We start from the raw sequence: 12,696 nt of genomic DNA on the forward strand, positions 1-12,696 counted from the left end.
GTTGCTGAACAACTCCAGGCACGCCTGGAGGAAACGGACCATTTGGATCCCTTCCAATCAGGGTTCAGGCCTCATCATGGGACTGAAACTGCCTTGGTCGCACTGGTTGATGATCTCCGGCGAGCTAGGGACAAAGGTGAGAGTTGTTTCCTAGTTCTGCTGGATCTCTCAGCGGCCTTTGATACAATCGACCATAACATCCTTCTGGACCGTCTAGAGGGGTTGGGAGCTGGGGGCACTGTTATACAGTGGTTTCGCTCCTTCCTCCTGGGCCGTGTTCAGAAAGTGGTGGTGGGGGATGAGTGTTCAGACCCTTGGGCCCTCACTTGTGGGGTGCCTCAGGGTTCCGTCCTCTCCCCCATGCTTTTTAACATCTATATGAAGCCGCTGGGAGAGATCATCAGGGGGTTTGGACTGGGTGTCCATCAATATGCAGATGATACCCAGCTCTACCTTTCTTTCAAATCAGAACCAGTGAAGGCGGTGAAGGTCCTGTGTGAGTGCCTGGAGGCGGTTGGAGGATGGATGGCGGCTAATGGATTGAAGTTGAATCCTGACAAGACAGAAGTACTGTTTTTGGGGGACAGGAGGCGGGCTGGTGTGGAGGACTCCCTGGTCCTGAATAGGGTAACTGTGCCCCTGAAGGACCAGGTGCGTAGCCTGGGAGTCATTTTGGACTCACAGCTGTCCATGGAGGCGCAGGTCAATTCTGTATCCAGGGCAGCTGTCTACCAACTCCACCTGGTACGCAGGCTGAGACCCTACCTGCCCGCGGACTGTCTGGCCAGAGTGGTGCATGCTCTAGTTATCTCCCGCTTGGACTACTGCAATGCGCTCTACGTGGGGCTACCTTTGAAGGTGACTCGGAAACTACAGCTAATCCAGAATGCGGCAGCTAGACTGGTGACTGGGGGCGGCCGCCGAGACCACATAACACCGGTCTTGAAAGACCTACATTGGCTCCCAGTACGTTTCCGAGCACAATTCAAAGTGCTGGTGTTGACCTTTAAAGCCCTAAACGGCTTCGGCCCAGTATACCTGAAGGAGCGTCTCCACCCCCATCGTTCTGCCCGGACACTGAGGTCCAGCGCCGAGGGCCTTCTGGCGGTTCCCTCATTACGAGAAGCGAAGCTACAGGGAACCAGGCAGAGGGCCTTTTCGGTGGTGGCGCCCGCCCTGTGGAATGCCCTCCCATTGGATGTCAAGGTGATGGACAACTACCTGACATTCAGAAGACATCTTAAGGCGGCCCTATTCAGGGAAGCTTTTAATGTATGATATTTTAGTGTTTTTTGGTTTCTGTGGAAGCCGCCCAGAGTGGCTGGGGAAACCCAGCCAGATGGGCGGGGTACAAATTATTATTATTATTATAAAAGGCACATTTGCATGCTGTCCAATGCCTGCTCTCTCTATTGGCTGAAAATTGTTTAATCTGTATCTAGATTCTCATAATGTATGGACAACAACTAGCAGTTTTAGAACAGAATAAAAATCAATACCAAACAAGAGTGGTTCCCTTTTAAATAATGCAGTCTGGATCAGTCCATTCCTCCCGCACACGCACACACACACAGAATCTTTTTCTAAACTTACAAGAGATTTATAATCAGAAGAATACCACCTTAAAGAATTAAGTTTACAGAGAGATGATTACATATTGAATCCATTTCCCTTGATATTTGCAAGTGCTCCTAATGCTTCTATATCAGTTTGATCTGACTAATAATTGTCATTATTGACATCCATTAAATGAACAGGAGCTGTAGCTCAGTGTTAGAGCACATGCTTTGCATGTACAAAATCCTACATTCAGTCCCTTGCATCTCCAAGTAGGTCTGGTAAGGATTCTTTTCTGAATCCTTGGCAAGCCAGTGTCATTGTAGACCTTTCCTCAGCCTGGTGACCTTCAGACCTACAATTCCAATAATCACTTGAACTCAGTTGGGATTTTATTATGAATTAAATACATGCTTAAATGGCACAGAATAAGAAATGTTAGAAATGATAATGGAATAGGAGTTTGTCATAGTGATTCTTGCTTGGAATCAGGGGTGGAGGAAGGGGGATGCGGTGGGGGCACCACTGAGGGGGAGTGACAAAATGCCAGGCGGCACTCACCGCGGGGCCTGCAGCACGCCTGCAGCACGTCTTCTGGGAGTGACGTGGTGGTTTCGGTGCCCGCAGGCTCTGCGGTGCTCCAAAAGGTCCGCCCGCCACCTCTCCCCCAGCTGTAGGGCGGCTGAGTGGGAGAAGGCAGGCAGACTCCTCAGAGGCCCCACAGAGTGTCCTGCCCTGGCTGGCCCCGCCTTGCAGGAGTCTGGCCCCACCCCTACGGACGGCTGGCACGCATGCCACCCCAGGCCCCCGATCGGCTTGCTCCGCCACTGCTTGGAATAGCTATTTCTCTCTATAGAATAAAAATGTAAGAATGTCATTGCATAGCTCCCACTGGCATGTGAAGTGCCACTTTACAATGTGGGATTTGCATAAAGTCATAGAGGGGAAGGGGAGCAAACGTGAAGGCGGGTTGTACAACAGCAGTGGTCATGACATGGGTGTGAGAAGGCAGAGATGTTGAGAAGCGAAAAGTGATGGTTTAAAACAACAACAGAATTTTGAGCAAAAGCAGGGAGGGAGGAAACTGAGAGGAAATGGGTGTCTTAAACAACAACAGAGCTTTGAGTAAAGTACTATGGAATATTTGAGGGCACTACATCTGTTATCTCTCTCACATGAAGTAGCTGAGGAATGGAGGAGGGAGAAGTCTGAGTAGAGGGTGAAGGGGAAGACACTGAAAAAAGAAACAATTTTAGAAGCAGGGGGGAGATATAGATAGGAAAAAGAGGTGATTTTAAAGAATGGCAGATGTTTGAGTAGAGCAATCAGGAAGTGACATTGGGGAGGAGAGGCAGTTTAAAACAAGGCTTGAATACAGTGAGAAGGAAGTTTGGAAAGGCTCTATTGTGTTAGCTTTTTGGTGTTCTGTGTTGTACCCATCTCTGTTATTTTTCCTTGTTAAAACTGGTTTGTTTGTTTTTTTAAAGCAACCATTCAGTATCTTACTAGCTCTGCTTTCTTTGAATGTCTGCTGTTGTTTAAAACTGCCACCCCCATGTCCTTCCCTTCTTGCTGTACTTAAACTTTCCCCTCTTCTTTTCATCAGCTGCCTCATGTAAGAGAAATAAAGGATGCGGTATCATCCACCATTTTCAACATCAAGTTCCAGATTCAATGTAGTAATTTTGAACAGATTTTTTTTTTATTAACAAGGAAACTCACATACTGTATATGTACTATATAGCCATCAACTGAACTTAACCTTCTGCAACTGAGCCAAGCTAACAGGCTTGCTCTTAAGAGTCTATTCATAAATAAGATACAGTAACCCATCTATCATCATGGGGTGGGGGCACAAAGGAGGCTGCAGAATAAAAGAGAGGAAAAGGCATGGAAATGGGGGTGGCCTGTGTGCAAGGGAGAGTTGAAAAAGGAGGAAGGTGATAATGGTGTTTGTGTGCAGAGGACCGCAGAACAGGAGACAGGAGACAGTATGGAAATGGGTGTGATCTGTGTGCAAGGGAGATTTGACAAAAATGAGGATGGGGGGAAAAGGAATGAAGGTGAAAATGAGGGCGCAAAGGGGGATTCTATATGGCTAGGAATTGCCCTTTGATTTTGATTTCTACCCTTAAGATTGCATCACCTCAGTGTCAAAAAGTATGGGTTGCACAAAGAAGACATATGCTTTATTAGCGTACAGCCTGACCAGCCATGTAGCTTTCATTCCTCTTTCCCTTCCCTATAAAGACAAATTCAAAGTGAGTTTGGTTTTCCCTGCCACTTTTAATGATGTGCCTTTGATGTTCTGCAAAACCACTGACTTAAACATTTATATAGCCCCAAGCAGTCATAAACTGTGTTTCCTCCTACGCTCCATAGCGACAAAATTGTTTATCCACTTTAATGTATAATCATTGCGGTTCTCCACTCATGCTCATTTCAGCTCTTATATCGCATCTGCTAGCGGTACTGGAACACAATTATACCTTCGTCCTCTGATGGATACTGGTAGTGTTTGCTGAAAAACTTTGGGGGATGATACACTTGGGACTATTGGCATTCAACCATTTTGGCAAGAATTCCACCGGTCAAATGCGCAAAATGAGAAAATAGTGCCACTCTAGCATACCCTGTAGCATTTATTATATTATACTATATTACGTTACATTACATTTTTGTCCAGCTTTTCAGCCAAACATTTCCTCCAAAATAGCTCACATCAGTATAGCATTGATGAAAGAGATAGAAGAGAAAGTGAGTGTTCTCTGGTTCATGTTAGATTTGCTTGGGATGCCTGAATTCTCCAAACCTTAGCTCACCCCCTGCAAAGGACCAATTTATCCCAAGAGCTCCTCCCCAGAGGGTGGACTTTTGCCTATCACCACCAGTTTTCCCCAGGGCAAATCCTCTCACCAGACATCAACCTTGATGTCATTCTGGCTCCAGATAAATACCTTTCCCCTCTCTTGAGCTTTTAAATCCTCTGCAAATTGCTTTTATGCAGCTTTGCAATTTATTTTATTTTATCTTATACTGATTTTTGTACATCTTGTGTTCAAATGTTGTTATTTGCATTTCATTTACTGTTAATTTAACTTCTGCTAAACTACCCTGAAAGCCTGTTGGAAGGGAAGGGTAGAAATCCCTTAAAGAAAAGGAATAAGTACTAAAACTGGGGACACTAAGATTCTCCTCTGTTATTTCTTTCCTTATACATTGGCATGGAAATGTGTGGCATGAAGTCATCACACTTAGCTTTTCCCTCAGTAGACCACAATGACATCATCTTTAGAACCTTGGAAGATCATAGTATTGACAGGATTAAATGGGAAGCCTACATGAGTAAGAACTCAGCTGGTAGAGCATGAGGCTCTTAATTTCAGGTTTGTGGGTTCAAGCCCCACGATGGGCAAAAGATTCTTGCATTGCAGGCAGTTGAACTAGATGGCCCTTGTGGTCCCTTCCGCCTCTGCAATTCTATGATTGCACATCAGGCTAGTCACTGCAGAAGCTCCCCCTCCCATCCTGTAGAGGGCAATGAAACAGGCAACATGGACATGATGGAGAGGGCAGGGCCAACAGGCTCATCACAGCTCTCCCCCTCGCACAACAGTAATCCACGGGTGGGGGAGATTACTTAAGAGGGTCGGACTGACTCCTGCTTCATTGTCTTTGGAAGGTATTATTTTATTGATTTATAAAATTTATATACTGCCCTTCATCCAAAGATCTCAGGGCAGTTCACAAGATAAAAGCACAAAATAAATAGTTAAAAACAAAACAAAACAAACACATTTAAAAGGCCATAGAATATCAACCAGCCAAAGACCTGGTTGAAGAGGAACAGTTTTGCCTGGGACCTAAAGATGTATAATGAAGTCACCAGATGAACCTCCCTGGGAAGAGCATTCTATAAATAGGGGGCCACTGCAGAAAAGGCCTGTTCTCATGCTCCCACCCTCTGGACCTCTCATGGAACAGGTACACAAAGGGGGGCCTCAGAAGATAGTCGCAAAGTCTGGGTTCCTTTCATATGGGGAGAGGCGGTCCTTCAGGTATTGCGGTCCTGAGCTGTAGGTAATTCTGTGACTAGCCAGCAAAGTTCATATTTGTATTAAAAATACCTTTCCACAATATTCTCTCACCCATTAATCACAATCGGTCTTCAAGTACACAAAAGGCTCAAAGGCAATTTATGATAATACTCGTGATCAATGGCTTCATAAATATAGACTCAAGTGAGAGGCAAGTAATTGCCGAACTGGAAGTTTTGCCAAAGACTTTTGCCAGGATGCTAGTAGCATTAACTGTATCCTTACTCTGCCTTGCCTCCAAGGAGCTCACCTCTTCCCTTTTTATTCTCACAATAATCTGTGAGGTAGATTAGGCTGCAAAAGCATGACTGGTCCAAGGTCAACCAGTGAGCTTCATATCTGAATGAGAATTTAAACTCAGGTCTCACTGGTCTAAGTCCTGCACACTAACCACTAAAGCATGCTGGCTCTGAAATAGAAGCCCCTGCTGCACCAATGATATAGCATTTTAGACCCTGAAATGCAGTTGACATCTAAGTTTAAGCAAAAGAACTAATAACTGATGAGCTTGAAAGTCAAATAATGCAAAATTTGCTGAACAAATGCTTCTTCATCTGAATAGCTCCATGTAGCTTTGATTGACAACTTGTGATTTCTTTGCTGTTTGTAAATTCAATCCTTGTGTTTCTTCCCAGAGCAATGAATGTCACGTAATGTCTCAGCAGACTTGTATTCCTTGCAAATATGAAATAAGTGCTCTGTGCATTTTGCAACTACTTGCATGCACTTTTCAGGATGCAATTGCATTTTGACTTTTGGGGGCTTAAATAGCTGCAATGCAGGATTTGCAGTTCAGTTGTGCATTGACTTCATTTCCAGTCTTCTGCTAGAATCACTGAATTACCTTTGCCTTTTGCATAGTCAATGATAGATAAAAGATTTTAGAGGTCTGAAGAAAGTGGAAGGTGAAACCTGATGAGTAGAATGATTAAGAATTAAATGTATCCCTGTGGTGGTGAAGAGCAGTGTGTGAATGCTTGGCAGGGGAGCCAACTTGAATAAAATATTGTGGGGGCCCTGGCAAGCCCCGCCTTGCATAACTGAACACATGATGTGATGCATGTGCACCATTTGAATGGCAATACCCATCAACTTTGCGGGGGGTCCAGCCTCCTCAAATATTTTATTATGGGGTATGAAGCCCCTATAGCTCCTAGGAGTTGGCTCCTATGATGCCTGATTCTGGCCCCACACCACTGAAGCACACCCCAACTGACCATTTTTAATATGGGTAATGTGCCCCTCAGTCCCAAAATGTTCCCCACACCTGGGCCACATGTAATCGCCCCTTTATTTTCCTCTTTCACACAGAGACAAGGTGCTGGAGCAACAAATGGAAAAGACAAGACATCTGGTGAGAATGGTAAGACCTGATTGGGTGATATATATCATTGTGGCAGACTCTTGCCTTTGGGATAAAATAAACAGCTAGTTAGTTGTGATGTCCAGGTGGATAAGGATCCATGCCTCATGTCCTTCAGCATTTTTATGTGGAAAGTTGCATCAGGTGCCAGGAGGACCAGGTTTCTCTAAAGGCCTTCAGGATGAACAAATGCGACCTGCAATGAAACATTTCACTGTAGAGAGCTCTTGTTCGGGGTTCCAACCAGCATTTTCCAGGGTGCTTCATTTCATTTCCTTCAACCCACCCAACTTTCCATCTCACTCCTGCCCCATAACAGTTGGTTCTCATGCCGTGAATATGCTTCATCCTTATTGAGCTGTTATGGGGAATGCCTTCCTCTTATAAGACTTTTTTTTTGCTAAATTGTTTTTTGAACTTATGCAAACTTTGGGCCCCACCCCACATAGCTGCCCTCTTGTGTATGGATGGTGCTATTTTGGTTATATAAGGATCTACAATCAGAGAAAGAATTCACTGTCAGTATAATGGGTTTGGTGAATGGGCTATATGGTGTGCATTTCCTCAGGAGTTCTGCTTGACAACCCTGAAGACTTTTGCTGACCCAGGGCAGTAGGGCTGGCAAGATTGGAGCAATGGGTTTCATACATCTTGGATGCCATACATGGCTGTTACACATCACAGTAGCTACAACAGACCTGAAGCTTTCGAGTGTGCTTTTTAAAATACAAAACATCAAACTGAGTTGCTCTGCATTTTCTGACTGACTCAGTACAAGATGCACAAGAGTTATCTCCTGGTTTTACTTCCATAATAAGGCTGGATGACTTTCTTCGCAATGCTGTTTATATAACACGATCATGAAACATGATGTTCTTAATAAAATGAAACGATGCAGTTAACCCAAAATGAAAGAAGACAGAGCAATGCAGGTTTTGTGAAGCTTCTTACAAAAGAAGAAGGGGAAAAAAGCTCACTGAAAGCAGCAGATTTTGCACCTGCAGGGAAGACTTTCACATCCCCAGGCTAGCTAAGATATTTTGATCAGTTTCATTACCATCTTTGGCAAGCCTGGCCAAACATGTTTTTCAGGGTCCCTCCTTTCCTAGAAAATAACGACACTTACCAAAGAAGTAGAGCACGTCTCCCGCATACCCCTCTTCTTCTCACTCCCACAGTGATGTCACAAACATTACATTTTCCATAGCTCAGCACTCGCTGCCACTCACATCCCTCCCCACCAGCCTACATGCCTCTTCCATAATTTATAAGCTGTTGCCATACAAACAGTCTAGCATATTTTGCAAGTGGGAAATTGCAGCTGTGCCAATGCATACCAGCTTCCAAATACTCTTATCCTCTGCAAGTCATCCCTCCCCAGCAAACAAAATTACAGTTCTGAGTTGTTGGTAGGGATGGACTAATCTGTCTGGCTTGGTTTCCCTCACTTTCTGATTTTCCCCCCACTGAAATTTCAGTTCAGCACATTTCTGGAGCAGTTTGGGGATTTTTAAATTTTTTTTAAGTCCTTATGAAAATTCATCAGCATTTTAGTGTGCATTTTTCCAAATATATACACATCTCTCTATGCTGTTTTGCTGGATATGCACATTTTGGTTGGAGAGTGGCAGCACAAAATTTGGTGACATTCAAATTTGGAAGGATAGCTATGTAAAGTTTTGGGGGATGCAAATTTATATATTGTTTTAGTTAAATAAATATAATCTGCACTTCTGTAAAGTATATCAAGGTAGCTTACAACATACAAAATCAAATCAAAACAGTATATAAATATCCATAAAATGCAATTAAAAGCATCAATAGGTCAGTTTAAAAGAAATTGATATTGTGGTGGCTCAAAATGTATATTCTCTTTAAAATGCAAACCAAACTGAATCTCTTCCCTGTTCCTGGTTGTTATGTTCACAAATTATTATTATTTTTAAATGTAAAGTACTGATGTGTTGTTTCCTCTGAGCATCAAAGCCCCCTTTGGATAACCGTGACTATGAGGATATAACAGTAAGAAGGATGCATGGTGGATCATCATTTCCCCTGCTTTCAAAGCAGTAGGCTAAGAAGAAAATAAGATAGAATTGCATCAGTTGCCTAGGAAAAGCAAATTTGTCTGGCGTTCCTAAGGTAGTAATGGGAAGTCTTTTGAAAGAAACATGGCACATTTTATTTCCATCTTCTGCTATCTGAAGGCCAAGTACTTGGTCCAAGGGCAATCTGTACCATAAAAACTTTGAAAAATCTCCACTTATGGGTGCATAGGGATGGGACCGTCTTCATTCCCACTTCATCTGCACCGTAACACCTCATAGGAAATAAGGAAAGTGCCCCTGAAATGTGTTCCCACATTCTCATGTCCTGAGAAGTACACGGACCTCACACATTGACACTGCACACACTTAATTTACACTGATCTCATTCGGTCAGGTGGGACATCAATGCCCACTACTATGTACAACCAAAGGGTACAAATGTCCCAGAAGGCCTGTAAATGCCCTGGGGCTAATTTGTGTGGGAACGAGCTCATATATGTTTATCTGATTGCTCTGAAGCCTTCATTTTCATTCAGTTAGTTGGGAGGGGGGAGGCTGCTCACACTGGCAGCTTGTCAGCTTATCTGACAGATGGATGAGAGTGGGGAAGGAGCCTCTAAGCCCAGGGGTGGTTAATTGGGCTGTTGTCGCCAGCTTGATGTCAAGGATTGGCTGGACAATGAGGAGTGGTGGGAAGCACCAGCCAGGGAACCCCCAGGAAAGCTCAGAACCTGGGGGTTGGTGGTGGGACACTAAGGAGGAAGCTTAGGAAGAGATGCTGGATACTGAAGGGGCAACAGGGTTTAGTGAACAGGAAGAGCCCTATGCACTGTCAAGCACCCAAAGGGAGTGCTTGATTTTAGGGAAGGAGCAAGTTTGCATAAATTGACAAACTGCCCCTCGACTTCCCCACCCAATTTTAGCCAAATCATGCCACCAAAAGTGGGTAAGGTAACTGGCCTGTCAAGAATTCTTTCTGTAATGTGAGCACTGCCCATGGAGCATCATCATACGTAGGCAACTCCATTTGTTTTAGTGGAAGGGCAGGTCCACACAACAGTTCCTTTTGTGTACACAGTGAATGGCTTCTTCACTTGAAGGGAGCAGGGAAGCCCTGATGAGTAGCGAAGTGAAGCGCTTTGGAGCCCTCACACACAAAAGGGACTAGTAGATTGTGGCAGTCTGGGTATCAAACTACAGAGAAAGGAGAACTTGCTCCTCACCATGTTTGGCTTTATATTAAACAAGTGCAACAAAATACTGCAGTATATACTCAGGAACCCTTCTCCTGGTCAGGTTTCCAACTCAGCCAGCCAGCCATACCCTCCTTCAGATTATTATAAAGGCACAAGCAGGGCAAGCCACTCCCTGTTTTCTTTTTTTAATTGATATGCAATATTTAATGATTACTGAGCATGCTGAGTCCTCATTGGGCTGTTTTATTTTGGAAAGAAAGTAGGCCCTCCTAAGTTCTGTCCCCTCTCCAAAAAAGAAGAAGGGAAAAAAGTTTGCTCTTCTGCAAAAGCTGGAGTTTCCCAGTTATGCTGACCCCCCCACCCTCTGTTTCTTCAATAGTCCAATTTTGGGTCCTTTTCTGTTGACACTTAGCACCTGGGTTCACTATTTGATAGCATTGTTATCCTATTTCATCATATAGTATTTTGTTTCGTATCTCACTTGAGGACCTTTTTGCTGTGGAATGAAAGTCTGGCGCGGACGCCTGTTTTGTGTGTCCTTTTTTTTTTTTTTTGAGTACCTGTAATTAATGTTGTCTGCAATTCTCAGAACTGACTGTATAGTGATAAACCATGAAATATTCATTAGAACTTTCCAGCTGACAGCGATCACAGGTGGGATATATGTTCCACTGCGGACAACTTTCCATGCTAATGCAACTTTGTCTACTTTGTGCAGAAGAAAAGAGAGACAAACTGCTGTGTTAGTAAGATTGCTTGCCAACAAAATACTGAGAAGAAATCACAGTCCAATATCTACCAAAGTTACTCACAATTTATTAGTATGCATACAAAAGAAATAACTGGAAAAAGACCAGTTGCTAACAAAGTCCTGCACCCATTAGAATTCTGAGTCCAACTTCCCTTAGGCGAGCCCTTCCCTTAGGCTTCCACGTTTTCACAGAATCATTCCAGCAACCTCCACATCTCTAACAGATTCCCTTGTGCTTCCCAGCAATGAATACTGTAATTTGGGCCCTTATCTACCCAGCACTACATGCTAGTTTGCCCAGCAACACAGACAAGATGGTCAAAAGATGCCTGCAGCTGCACTGTGGGGAAAATCCCCATTTCTATTGACTCTGAGGTCCACCTCCGAGGGTCTTTTGGTGGTTCACTCACTGCAAGAAGTGAAGTTACAGGGAAACAAACAGAAGGCCTTATTGGCAGTAACACCTTCCCTGTGGAACGCCATCCTATCAGATAAAGAACTATACAACTTTTAGAAGACATCTGAAGGCAGCCCTGTATCAGGAAGTTTTTAACGTTTGACAGTTTATTATGTTTTTACATTCTGCTGGAAGCTTCCCAGAGTGGCTGGGGAAATAATAAAACAACAACAACAACATAAATAGGCACACAGGTCACCTGGTTATAGCCTTCCTTGCTCTGGTGATGTATTTTATGTCTATTTCCATTACAGTAATCAGGTTGCACTCAATGGTACACCTACTCAGAGAAGGCCCACTGAAGTTAATAGACATGACTCATTTTGGTTCATTAATTTCAGTGGGTTTACTGAGTATAACGTAGTTGGATTCAACCCATCATTTCTAAATTTGTATTTATATATGTGAATTGGCATATAAGCATTTTATGGAAAGTGGTGTCCTCATTTGTCCTTTTTTTGGTCACACATTTCCTCATTTGGGGCAATTTATAAAGAGACATCCTATGCACTAATGGGCTGGCTTGGTATAAGGCAGCTCCCAGTGTTCCTAAAATAGAATTAGGATGAACTGATGTTTTTTCCCTTGGATTTTTCTTCTGTGATCTGTACCAAAGCTTACTTTACTCATCTGGCTGACCTGCAGCTGAATATTTCATCAAATAGCTGTATATTTTCACTCCCCTGGGCTTCCTTTACCAGCACCTCATTAAAAAGAAGTCTGCAAAGACATCTGCGTGGCAATGGTTGCACAGCCTGCCATGATTTCTTGGTGAGCTTTGCAGGAAGTTTTTGTTTCATGTATCATTTAAGATGTTCTACATTGATTCCATCAAAGCCCATCTCCTGCTCTAAACAAAGAATATGACACTAAGCACCTGTTACTTGACATAGCCTAAAACTGGTACTTTTCAAGATGAGTTGCCTGTAATGGAAGGATCTTTAATAATTTTAATCAAATGCAAGGAATCTGCATAGAAAACCAGGGCCAATTAAATATTAATTTATTTCTAACTGACTGAAGAAACATTATTTATCTGTATACACAACCGCACCCACCCACTTTATTGTCTGTATGAGATTTGTTTTGCGTTTCAAAGTACTTCTATGTGCACAAGCCAGGTTGGCAAGAGGAAGGCGAGACTGTAGCTCAGTGGCAATGTGTTGCAGGCAGAAGGTCTCAGGTTCAACCTCTGGTAGAGCTGGGAAATGCTCCTGCCTGAAAACC

General features: G+C 43.6%; 1 protein-coding gene across 1 annotated transcript in view; it reads left to right on the forward strand.

Moving 5' to 3' along the window:
• PCP4 (Purkinje cell protein 4) overlaps window positions 1-12,696 on the forward strand; it is a 53,301-nt gene that overhangs the window by 19,514 nt on the left and 21,091 nt on the right. Inside the window, exon 2 of the mRNA XM_082221368.1 lies at window positions 6,966-7,017. Within this exon, the coding sequence (XP_082077494.1) occupies window positions 6,966-7,017 (52 nt within the window). The remainder of the gene's footprint in view (window positions 1-6,965; window positions 7,018-12,696) is intronic.

This window comes from Podarcis vaucheri (genome assembly GCF_965113315.1).
Source record: "Podarcis vaucheri genome assembly, chromosome: 4".
NCBI classification, from domain to species: Eukaryota; Metazoa; Chordata; class Lepidosauria; order Squamata; family Lacertidae; genus Podarcis; species Podarcis vaucheri.